The sequence below is a fragment of the Schistocerca piceifrons genome, chromosome 1 (genome assembly GCF_021461385.2).
Source record: "Schistocerca piceifrons isolate TAMUIC-IGC-003096 chromosome 1, iqSchPice1.1, whole genome shotgun sequence".
In the NCBI taxonomy this organism is placed as follows: domain Eukaryota; kingdom Metazoa; phylum Arthropoda; class Insecta; order Orthoptera; family Acrididae; genus Schistocerca; species Schistocerca piceifrons.
In genome coordinates this window covers 358,338,079-358,351,587 of record NC_060138.1, presented here as the reverse complement: position 1 = coordinate 358,351,587, position 13,509 = coordinate 358,338,079, and the positions used below count along the sequence as shown (strand labels likewise).

Sequence of the window (13,509 nt, the reverse complement as noted above, 5' to 3'; positions counted from 1 at the left end):
GGTCATGAAAGAGAAGGGAGAAGGGTAAAAGTGGTGCTGGCACAAAAGCTACCTCTCTCAAATAATGCCAAGAGAATCACCAAGTTTAATGTTGCCATCCAACACGTAGATAACCATAAAGTTCCATGTGCCACCATGAGACACATCAAAGATATTTGGAATTTAATCCAGAATACAGGTGCAAAGTCTAGTGAACATAAATTTTATGCCACTACTTCTACTCTTGCTGACTAAATACTAGCAGTGAAAATGACTTCTTTTATGAGGATTTAAAACACCTATCCGCACTTCAGGCAACACTGCACAAGGATACATTAGCAATCTCTGCCGCCCGCGAAGTGAAAAACAAATGATAATTCCAATTATTTTCACTGCAAAGGCACTATTTCGTAATTCCATATAATTCTCCTGAAAATAGGCCAAAATGCGAATGCGCAGTTCAAAAGTAGTAGTACGTACTTCTCAGCAGTGTTGCTAGCACACACCAACTAAATGTAATTGATGGTCTACATTATCATAATAGATGATTTTTGTGTTTGTTCAGTACTGAACTTTGATAAAATCTATAAATTGATATTATGAATTAAAGTAATTCAAAAACAAAATAAGAGATGACAAGGGTACAAGTGCACTTTAAAACTGACTAAATACCAAACAAGCTAACCATACTGTAATAAATGGTAATGTTGGTCTTCACAGAAAAAACATCTCAACCATTAGTCTGCTAATGAATAAATAACTAAAACAAATGAGGTGAATGCGCCTAAAGAACACCTCAACCATTAGTCTGCTAGTGAATAAATAACTAAACAAATAAGGTGAATGTATGATATGCAGCTCAAGATTTTGGATGTGAACAACAACCACCAACATGTCCATTCCTGAAAAAGGTTGATATTTGGCTGACAAGTACTCTCATAGTGTCAATATATTTTTTTATGTTTTCATTATAACATTTTTAAGATTCTTGCAAGAAATTTTCATTACTGTGTTAATCAAAATTATTTCTGTACTTTGAAATATTATAGAAATATTGTACTTATGTACACTAGTAGTACAGCAACAGGCTGACTGTGACATCTGTTGCAGAAAATTATTTATATTACATAAGCTCATTGCCAATATTTTCCAGTACAAGACAGATTAGCGTGACATTTGTCATGCACATATATAATACATAAAATAGTCTCACAGAAACTGAGTTCGTAAAATGCATGTCCTCACAACCAAGATTTCTTTAACAGGAAAAAAAAGGCAACCAATAAATTTCTTGTTAACCACATTGAAAAAAAAAATAACCATAATCAATAAAAGTATATTAATAAGATTGCAGATATGTAAACATATATAACAGAAGTAACTCTGGTAAGCACAGACATGAAATTTTTGACTTATGCTTACTTTAAGTAAAGATCTTGCTGTAAGAAGGAAGGTTACACTTAACATTTCGTTAGTGCTTGATATGGTCATTGGATATTAAGTGCTACATCAGACTGAATCCAAGTGGAGCTAATATATTTTGGTCTTTCCAAGAAACCACCTTGCATTCATCTCTGACAATTTAAAGAAACCTCATAACACATTAATGAGGGGGGGTGTGATTCATTCTCTCTCTGAAAGCACATATTAAACGCTGAACTTCTGAAGTAATTCATTCTGCACATGAATAAAGAAACACAAGAAGTCTTGAGTAACTGACTAAAGGAAAAGCATACTCCATGTCAGAAGTCCAAAACTGCTCAATACATAAGAGAACATGGAATATGTTTGCTTCCCTACACTCTACACATTTATGTTGAAAACACTATTCTAAAATCTCCTGATTGTTTATTCATTTATCACTGTGCCTATAGGCTAAATATTGGTGTAAATGTCTGTGAAACAATACCTGGTGTTAGAAAGTGGACACCTATTAAAGTTATAGCATGAAAAAGAGACAGGAAGCAATACATTTAACACTGAAATTAAAATGAGCAATAACAAGCACCTATAAAATGCACAGTACTTCAACACAGAATGCAAATGAAGAACCAATGGTGATTTTTTTTATAAGAGCATTTAGGCCATGGTCTAAAGCATATTTCTGTGTTGAATAATACTTCTAATTCTGGCAACAATGTCAGATTCTATAAAGAGGCAAATAGCTAACTTTCAGACTGAAACAATCTCAACGAAGTGCTCAACAGTCAGGTCGTGATGTCATTTCATCACTGCCTGAGATCATGGAGTTGAGTGTTATGGAGTTTTTAGCAAAGAAAAGTGGGCACTGTGTTTTGTTTAGTACTATACTTCAGTTAAAATAACCGTTTGATTGACATTTCAGTGAGTTGAGTTATGGGGGGCAAGGCATCAGCCAATTACAGCTGTTTCTTGGGCTCCATAGCTTTTCTATGTTGCCTGCCCGCAGGCATTAGCAGCAGTGCCTCGTCAGCAACACAGGCTTCAAGGGATGGGAAGGACCCAGACAAGACAGATGAGGGACCACATTTTTGATGGAAATCACTAATAAAGGATTGTTATTCCTTTAGTCAACTGGATGCCTCTGGAGCAAGCAGGCTTGTACCAGATGCATTCAGATGCAAACCAAGTGACCAAGTGAAGAGTAATACATGATTACATTTGTGTGTTAATTTTCTTCTCCCCTGAGAAATTCTCCAAACTCTGCTCTAACACATTTGACAGAACACTTCTTCCATGATATCCATCACAGGAACGTGCTATCAAAATCTTCTGATCAAGGTTACTTAATGCTATCAAGACGAAATATCATGAGGCGTTTTTGCTCCATGACTGCACATACATAGACGCTGTTTCTTTGGGATACCAAATAGTGCCCTTCCCCACATTCTCCTCAATGGCACTTAGTAACTTATTCCTTCTTCGTTGGATGAAGAAACCATTGTTTGGCAGGCATTTCCAGCACAAGATGGTGATAAATGTGAACAGTTCCTCGAACAGCCAAAATGCCAAAATGCAGATACCTACAACCAAGTTCTCCACTGACTCAGCCACCACTGAGAATGGCATGTGTCATGTTGAAGGGTGAATATGTGCAGAAGGAACAACACATCACCAGTTTCATGGTCACAGCTTGATTTCTTGAAATGATAATTAAAACTTTACAATAACAGCTAGTGGCATCTGTTAGATTCTGAAGATGCAGAAGAAAATTGTTAGATATATGTGTACTGCTCAGCTAAAAGTATCTTGTTACCCATGATTTCAACAGAAATTTAGACCTGACTTATCCATATACAGATATGCAACTATAATCTTCTTACACAACGTATAAATTGTTTTGGTCACATGTACAACTCAATAAAGAACGATAATTTAATGCTTCCCACATACCTACTGAAACTGTATGCTCAGACATCTAACTACAAGGGGACAAAATTTATAATAAACCAACACGCCAAACCTTACCCAGTAGAAACTACGGGGAGTTTTGTGGAATGAATGCTAATATTCACTAGCAGAATTCATGCAAGATGAACAGATAATTTGAGCAAAGTGTACCTTGGTACTAGAATTAATGATTAACCTTTTTGGCCCTAATAGGAGATCATATTAAAATTAGGCTAATGTTAGCATTTCTTGTACTTTGAGCGTGGTAAAATTGTAACACAAATTTTAGATGGGTCTCTTGTACCTGAAATGAATGATTTAAAAATATGTATAATGTGAATAATAAATCATAATTCACAACTCTTCAACATTTGTTCATCAAATATGTCCAGACATATTTCTATTTTGCACTTCCTTTTTTTATCCCGTGTTCTTACTGATAATTATTCTGACTGATTCGAATCATAAATTTGACCAGAACTATGAATCAGAGCCTTTGTAGGCAATGCTCTGCTGGCCAAGGAGGACTCAAAGTGACTTCAAGCTCAAATTTACCATAAGTTTCCCCCTATAATTTTCCAACCCCACAAAGAAACTCTAGGACTAAAAAGCCATCAACTCTAGAGGTGCATTTAGATGGTCTGCATTTAATGGCAATATTTGGCCGCAATAGTGTTGCCATCAACAATGCTGAAATGTGACTGCAATAGATGGTAATTATACAGTATGGCTTCGCTATACTGCTGATGCTGCAGGCTGCTGCCAACATATTGCTGAGGGATTGCCAGTGCTGTCCAGCAAGAGTGAAGAGTATTTCATATTGCAAGGCAATATCTATCTCTGTCCTTGTGTGTAAATGCTTCTCTCTCACTTTCACCTTTGATTCCTACTTCTCTCACAGCCTAGTGTCTGAATGAAAACAAAATTGTTTCACTTTTCTTCGATTATTTGTGCATGTACATATAGCCACATATTTTGTAGCTGTTCGTTGTCAGGAATTTGTTATAGACAGCAAGGGAAGTAGACAAATGAGAGAACTATAAATTTTGCAAATGAGATTTATCTCTGACTCACACTTGATGAAAGATATAAAAAATTCTGAAGACCTCGAATCTGTGCCAAATGCAAGGCAACAAAGTCGCATAGGAAGTGTGGAAGCACTTGTGGTCTGCATTTGATGCCATGAGTTTCAGACTATTTCTTCAAGAGGTACCTGAAGTAGGAATTGATAGTGTTAAACAGTAGTGTATGCCAGTTAACAAAAACAAAATAAAAACTATTTTTATTTAAAACTTCCTATGGTAAAATCTTTCAGGCCTTCTATCAAAGCATTGCATGTTTCTTGTACCATGAGACTTATTGACAAATAGTGAAGTTTAAAGAGGTATATTATACTCCTGTCAGAATCACCAGTTGCTAAAACCTAAAGGCTGATCGCCAACCAGGTTGTAACTGATAATATATACTCTCTCATATTTGTATTGGTTTTAGCCATTCTTGGACCAATTGTTTGTATTAGATATTCAAAATGGTGTTTTGACATTCTAGTAAAATTTGGAACAGGCATGTATCCAGTATCAGTTCACTAGTTAAACTTTCTGAAGCACTGAGCTTACTTACAAAAAGTATGCATCCACGAAGCCAAATGTATCTTGTTATATCTAACTTGATTCCTTGTGTGACAGAAATGCAGTGGATCCACACTTATTTCCAATAGATTACATGCATACCTTTTATGAAAATAACCAATAGTGTGGCCACTTGTAAACATTTCTGGGCTACTGCCAGGCAGTAGTGACTGGCAGTTTAGTACACATGCCTGCAATTTGTGTGGCCACGATATTGCCTTATATAAATCTGATGTTTATTTTATGAGTGAAAATTAATTTACGATTCTTTTTCCTTATAGATTGCAATAGCGTCTAACAGGACTCAAACTCTTGTATTTGTTGGTGTGAGGCATATTTGCTCTTGATGGTTCAAATATATTTGGCTGTTACACATCAAATAATTATTTTGATTTACATGTTTTCATTTTGCTGGTAACACATTTATTGAAAATAAATTGTGTTTTAACCTACTATACTGTTTCATTATGTAGGTTGCTGCATTTTCTGTGTTTGTGAATAAGGGGGTAACAGCTTAGGCTTGATGTTTGGTTTTACATCATTAGTCCACATCACACTGGAAATGTCGATTTCCTTATAAATTGTGGTGAGCTGCAACTGCACTGCCAAACATAACAGGAATTTACAGTATAACAGAGTCATAATGACATAACAATGAGTTTGCAGAATCAGCAGAAACTACCAACAGGACCCCCCCCCCCCCACCCCATACCCCAATCTCCTCCCCCTGCCCCCCCTCCCCCCCCCCCCCCCCCCACACACACAAACAAACTTGTAATTTTTGAAACATGTCGAATAAAATTGCTTTGATTTTAACTATAAATAGATTTTAGTGTTAAAATAGTAGTACTGTGGAGACTGATTGCATGTTGTAATGGGTAGGGTAATGTGTTAACATGCATCGGTTCTTTGGTTCGAATCACTTAGGTTCTTTAAACTTTTTTATTTTTTAATCTTTATTGAAATGACTCATTATTTGTACCCTGTTAATTGGTTTCAATGTAATTTCCTATTTCTATTCCTTAGTCACACTGTTTTAAACATTGTATATACTTCTTTAATTGTTCTCCTTTTGTCTTTACATCATCATTTCTCTACTAAGAATTTTCATAAATGTGAATTTTATTACATTTAAATATAAGAAGATGCCAATCTATTAGTAAAAATAAAAGACAAAATGATCTATTTATACTGACTGTGCAACGGTGTCAAAAATGTATTTTTCATTGCAATACGTGTATTTTTCTGGATGGTAATCATCGTACAAAGATTTACAACATAGGCTAAATTCCTATTGTTGTTGTTGTTGTGGTCTTCAGTCCTGAGACTGGTTTGATGCAGCTCTCCATGCTACTCTATCCTGTGCAAGCTTCTTCATCTCCCAGTACTTACTGCAGCCTACATCCTTCTGAAACTGCTTAGTGTATTCATCTCTTGGTCTCCCTCCATGATTTTTACCCTCCACGCTGCCATCCAATGCTAAATTTGTGATCCCTTGATGCCTCAGAACATGTCCCAACAACCGGTCCCTTCTTCTTGTCAACTGGTGCTACATACTCCTCTTCTCCCCAATTCTATTCAATACCTCCTCATTAGTTATGCGATTTACCCATCTAATCTTCAGCATTCTTCTGTAGCACCACATTTCGAAAGCTTCTCTTCTCTTCTTGTCCAAACTATTTATCGCCCGTTTTTCACTCCCATACATGGCTACACTCCATACAAATACTTTCAGAAACGGCTTCCTTACACTTAAATCTATACTCGATGTTAACAAATTTCTCTTCTTCAAAAACGCTTTCCTTGCCATCGCCAGTCTACATTTTATATCCTCTCTACTTCGACCATCATCAGTTATTTTGCTCCCCAAATAGCAAAACTCCTTTACTACTTTAAGTGTCTCAATTCCTAATCTAATTCCCTCAGCATCTCCCGACTTAATTCAACTACATTCCATTATCCTCGTTTTGCTTTTGTTGATGTTCATTTTATATCCTCCTTTAAAGACACTGTCCATTCCGTTCAACTGCTCTTCCAAGTCCTTTGCTGTCTGACAGAATTAAAATTTCATTGGCGAACCTCAAAGTTTTTATTTCTTCTCCATGGATTTTAATACCTACTCTGAATTTTTCTTTTGCTTCCTTTACTGCTTGCTCAAAAAAAATTCCTATTGTAGTACAGACAAAATAACGCAGATGAATATTCAAACGAAAGAAGAAGTTATAAGCAAAATGAAATTAAAGCAAAACAAAGAATAGAAATAGCAAATGCAACAAAATGGGTAAAAAAAATAGGATAAAAAATATCAAAATTAATACATAAAATTAATTAAAATCACGCGAACAAAGACGTCAAGCAGAAAAAGAATGACAGAAAGAAAAATGAGAGCAAATGAAGTTTATATGACAAGAAATACAAATAAAAATACATTTAATTCAATTCATTGAATAAAAATAAGATGAAAGTATTTTGATAAAGATTTACAAATAAAAAAATTTAAAGTACCTGATGAGATTCGAAGCCATGACTTTCTGGATGTCAAAGTCTTACTCTATCCATTACACCATGCAACCAATCCATACAATAAAACTTTTTAAGGTTATTTTTGAGCATCATGCAAAAATATCGATTTTTTTTCCATCAATTAATCGAACAAAACACCATCGGGGTAAATGGCTGCAGGGATTGATGCCTGAGATCTTAATCTACATCATCTTATAGATGGTTTCAAAAAGCTGATCCCACTTTTGGGTACTTCTCCTTTTTAGTTAACCAAATTTCTGTCTGAGAAATTCTTGACTATGTTAGCTTATGCTTTGACCTTCCAGCCTCTAGCAAATGTGTCCATTTCACACAGTCAACAGCAATTAATCCGAAACTTCAGGACAGATTAAAACAAACTCTTTGCCTCCAATGCAGAACCTCACCTTTCACAACTGCAGCTGTGAGAGCACACTGAGGGTCATGCCTGCACAGCTCAGGAGTTTACAGCATTATCTGCAGGTTCGAGTATTGTCTGACACATGGTTTTAATCTACTGGGAAGTTTCAGATGGACTACTATTCATACTGGAATGGCACATAGTTTTAATCGATCAGGAAATTTCAAAACCCCCATACTCAATGGTAGAGTGAAAGACTCATTCTGGAGCAATTTATTCTAGTAATAACAGTATCAAAAATGATTACCTAATTGAGTGCAGTAATCAAACTTTGTATTAATGTATATATATGTGGTGTCTATTTTTTTTTGGACATGTCCGAAAGAACAGACACCATTTTGATCTAACAGCCAGTATGAATTAAGACGCAAAGGCAATACAGTCAATGGCCTCTTCAGTGCAGACACACACCAGGGCAAACTCTTATGGGAATTGGCAAAATACCAAGGGTAATGAGGATAATGCACAAGGGGCACTACATGTGTAGTGTGTGGATAAATTGAGAATTTCACAGTTGCGATGACCACTGTGTCCGGATGGTGCGTCTACCTAGTAAGCAGGAGACATGCGTTCGAAGTCCAGTCCAGCACAAATTTTCAACTTTCACCACTGAATTAAAGCAATCCCTTTCCCATCCAGTGTCTGTAATTCCTTTGTGTCTTTGTAGTAATGCCTGAAATATGTTGAAACAACTGTGCAAAAAGCTTATAGAAAACAAGATATTTACACTATCTTGCAGGAAAAGGGATGAGTCAGCTTGACGTCCCATTAGTAGCACACTATCGGGATATTACTGTAACTGCACACTAGATAAGAACAAGTGAAATGAGTAGCTGCTGAAGCAATCAGCAAACATTCATCTGATGTGAACTAAGGTAGCTTAAATAACTATCACCTATAGCATTTGAGTACTAGTGTTCCCAAATAAAAGTTTAGTGTCTCAACTACTGCTGCCACATAAATGTGTTCTATTCTATATGCTGTGAACCACAAGTGGCAATGGAACATATGTGAGTGTATTGTATCCCCACTAATGAGACACGCACAAGAGAAAAAAGAAAGTGCTACAAATTTAATTAGAAGTAGCATTACTGTTTATGAAGTAAATTTCTGAAATGTCCCACTAGGTATTAACCAGATCTCTTCTTCCATTAGTTATTAGACATCAAAGCTGAATTACAGTTCTTTATAAACTTTTGTTTGCTATTAGATAAGTGAGAAGAGCTCACACTCGCAGACCATATACTAGTACACGATTTCTTTTAGAATTATACTTACAAGGTTTCGTGAATCTATACCAAGAGCAGACAGCAGTAATTTATTTGAAGTTGACCCTGCCCATTGGTAAGACAACGCATGCGTAGTTTCTATATTTTTCAGATGAGCCCAGATACTTTGGGAGGCTTGTAAGTAATTTGTTAGAGGAAGCCACGTCTGTTCAGTATGCTCCTCAGTGGGAGTGTCTTTGCAGCTGTGAAACAACGCTAGGATCTTGCTTTCCAATGACAGTACCACCTGGAAGAGTCAACAACAACATATTACAAATGACGTGAATACACATGTAACTGCAAGTAAAGATACATACATGTAGAGATGAGAGAGAGAGAGAGAGAGAGAGGAGAGAGAGAGAGAGAGAGCTAGTTTGCTTTTTTTTGGGGGGGGGGGGGGGCATCGATACATCACAGACAAGAAGCATACAAAGAACATTAGGTGATGAATCATATTACGTTTCACAAATAAAACTGTAACAGTTTTGAACACATCAGCAGCTCATACACTGTACACCACTCAGTTCGTACATTCAAAGAGATAGAGGGGCTGGCCAGTACTTACCTCAGCTCAGTACAGCCGATAGATACACAAAAAACAGAGCAGAAAATTTACGTTCCTAGCTTTCGGAACTTTGTTCCTTCACCAGGGAGGAGAGAGGGGAAAGAAAGGGAAGAAGGGAAAGTGGATTCAGTTACTCACAACCCAGGTTATGAAGCAACAGGGAAAGGAAAACAGGGAGGGTAGCAAGGATGGAGGCATGGTTGTCAGAGGACTTTCACTGTTCCTTATCCAAGTAACACCAATGTAGAAAGATTATGTAGCAGGTTTATCATTTTGAAATATCATATGAAAGTCAGTTGTTTATGAGAAGATCATGTTATATTTCAAGTAAGAAGCAGAAGTGCCAGCACCTGTCAGAATTCGACAGCAGTAGGAGTGTGGCCTATGGAGACTGCAGTTCATCATTATATGATATTGCTGCTCACACTGCCCCACGACTCTCCTGCAAATACGTAATCGATGGATTCAAGATGAGCATGTCAAGCAGGTTCTCAACAGCCCCATGCGACTAGTGTGCAAGAGGACAGACATACCGTTAACTTGGCTGTGCAGGGTCATACTGCCATGTCATGTACCTTCAGTCAAGAAATAGGTTCACTCACAGTAAGACAAGCAACCACGCGGAGAACCATGTCTGCAGCATCACAGACTGTCTGCATTATGACCACTGTTGCAGCTTTCATTTGATACAGCAGTAGAGGTACGCATGCTGACAATGGTGTATCCACAATTGACACTGGAAACAGGACTGGCGCCATGACATCTTTACGGAAGAGTCCCTGTTCTGCGTGTAGCATAACAATGGTGGCTTCAGGTATAACTAATGTTGCCACAATGCATTTGGTATTGCTGTATATGGGACCAGACCTGGTGTGATGGTTTTAGGGTGTCACTGGGTACACAACAGTATCAGCTCCAGTTCACATAGCCAGTAATTTGGACATCAGCTTTTACATTTCTGAAATGTTGAAGCTGATGGTCATGCTTATCTTCAAAGTCAGCATGACAATTTTCTATTGACAAGACTACAACAGACTACACCAGCTGGACTGTCTTGGCCTTCAACAATATAGGGTGTTCAGCTGCTGCCATAATCAGCACATCATCCAAGTCTCCCAGCCATTAAAAATATGGTCAGGGTTTGCAGAGAGGCTGGCATGACACCACTCACCAGCCATTACAATAGATTAATTCTGAGATAAATCTGAAGCAGCATGAAATGACACACCAATATCTGTCATACAAGCTCAGTTCTATTCATTCCCAGCCAGGGTAGACTTCTTGTTGCTGCCAAAGGTGGCAGCTCTGTATACTTAGCTTCACACCCTGTATACCCAAAATCACTGACACATTAAAGCATGTATTCTTCCTACAATACTGTACAAGCACAAAAGTAAAATTTCATTATTTGCTATCCTTCCCAATGTTTTAATTTTAATGACCCACAGTGTCAGTGGGAAAACTATGGCTATTTGCTTAAGGGAGGAAGACAAAATGGCTCTGAGCACTATGGGACTTAACTTCTAAGGTCATCAGTCCCCTAGAACTTAGAACTAGTTAAACCTAACTAACCTAAGGACATCACACACATCCATGCCCGAGGCAGGATTCGAACCTGCGACCGTAGCGGTCGCGCGGTTCCAGACTGTAGCGCCTAGAACCGCTCGGCCACTCCGGCCAGCAAGGGAGGAAGATGGTTGGTTGGTTGGTTGGTTTGTTGGTTTGGGGAAGGAGACCAGACAGCATGGTCATCGGTCTCATCGGATTAGGGAAGGGTGGGGAAGGAAGTTGACCGTGCCCTTTCAGAGGAACCATCCCGGCATTTGCCTGGACTGATTTAGGGAAATCACGGAAAACCTAAATCAGGATGGCCAGACGCGGGATTGAACCGTCGTCCTCCCGAATGCAAGTCCAGTGTCTAACCACTGCACCACCTCGCTCGGTGCAAGGGAGGAAGAGAAAGGTTGTCTATAATGTTAGTTGCTGAACATACTCATTGCTAATGATCCTCCAGTAAATATTATTTCTGTATGTAGAGATTAAAAATGGCTTGCATTTTATCTATAAGGTTGTCTATAATGTTAGTTGCTCAACATACTCATTGCTAATGATCCTCCAGTAAATATTATTTCTGTATGTAGAGATTAAAAATGGCTTGCATTTTATCTCCTACAGCAATTTAAGTTGTATATCACTACAGAAAACCTCCAATGTGTAGTGGATGCCAGTGAAGACACAAACCTTTAGTATAAACACAAAAGAATTTAGCAACAAGCATTTTACATCTGGTCAGGAGTGATTAGTTTGTTCAGAGTTTAGTAACAGTCACCTCAGTTTGTTCCAATGGTGAATGGAAAATAGTAGAGCAGAGACAGGCAAACCACTAACAATGCTATGATTTACAGACTGTTACAGGATATATAAAAGGGAGTGCAGAATTCGGCCAGTGTTGGTCAGCAGCAGATGATGGTGCTTTGGGGCTCATCTCTGGTGACAGATGAAATCTCTCCATCTATCCCTCCCCACTGCTACTTTCATGCCGAGATGTGATATGTGTACATCAGAGATGTAATAAGCAACATCCTTCTAAACATATGAATGGGAAAACAGGGCTGAGATGCTGAGAACACTGATGAATCTTATGATTGGAAGTAATTACAGAATATTATAAATGTGATGCAAAATTGGGCTGGCATGTAGGTCAGAGGCAGAGAGGGAACCTTGGAGGCTCCTCTGCATCCCTTACATCACAAGCCTGATGCTCAGCCAAATCAAGATTGTTTAGCACAGTGGTGTAATAAACAATGCCCTTCTAAACAGACAAAAGGGAGATCAAGGTGAGTAAAATATGGTAAAAAGATAAGAACAAAAATTATATTGTAAGTGAACATTTTATCCATACTAACATTATACATGTGAAAGTAACTCTGCCTGTTAAGTCCTAACAACCAATGCGCTGAATCAATTTTGATAAAATTGTTTATTTAAATAGCTTGAACCCTGACGAAGAATACAAGCTGCTTTAGAAAGTGTGTGGTACAAGATGCTTATTGATTTGAAGAATATTATGTGAATTAGGGAAACATGTACTCTCTAAACAAGAGATTTTCTCTTTAACTTTCAATCTTTATCATATTTGTGAAAATGATTTTATTGGGTGATATGTGCTACGTGATACAACTCAAAGTAACGAGTACAATCCAGAATGAAATTTTCACTCTGCAGTGGAGTGTGCACTGATATGAAACTTCCTGGCAGATTAAAACTATGTGCCAGACTGAGACTCGAACTTGGACCTTTGCCTTTCACAGGCAAGTGCTCTACCAACTGAGCTACTCACACACGACTCATGCCCGGTCCTCACAGCTTTGCTTCTGCCAGTACCTCGTTTCCTACCTTCCAAACTTTGCAGAAGCTCTCCTGTGAACCTTGCAGAACTAACACTCCTGAAAGAAAGGATATTGTGGAGACGCGGCTTAGCCACGGCCTTGGGGATGTTTCCAGAATGAGATGTAAAGCTGTGAGGACGGGGCACGAGTCACGCTTGGGTAGCTCAGATGGTAGACCACTTGCCCGCGAAAGGCAAAGGTCCCGAGTTCGAGTCTCGGTCCGGCACACAGTTTTAATCTGCCAGGAAGTTTCATAAAGAATACAATGCTTGTACAATCCTTAATGTATTTAATCCATACTTCTACACTATTTGTTGCATAATGTACACATTGTATAATAGGGTTCCGTAGCTACTTCAATAGCACGACG

The 13,509-nt window shown here is 38.0% G+C and overlaps 1 protein-coding gene across 5 annotated transcripts in view; it reads right to left on the bottom strand.

Moving 5' to 3' along the window:
• Window positions 1–13,509, bottom strand: part of LOC124795163 (aftiphilin) — a 65,476-nt gene that overhangs the window by 37,436 nt on the left and 14,531 nt on the right. For all 5 annotated transcript variants that reach the window (XM_047259073.1, XM_047259056.1, XM_047259081.1 and 2 more), the window contains one exon: window positions 9,196–9,432. In XM_047259073.1, the coding sequence (XP_047115029.1) occupies window positions 9,196–9,432 (237 nt within the window). The remainder of the gene's footprint in view (window positions 1–9,195; window positions 9,433–13,509) is intronic.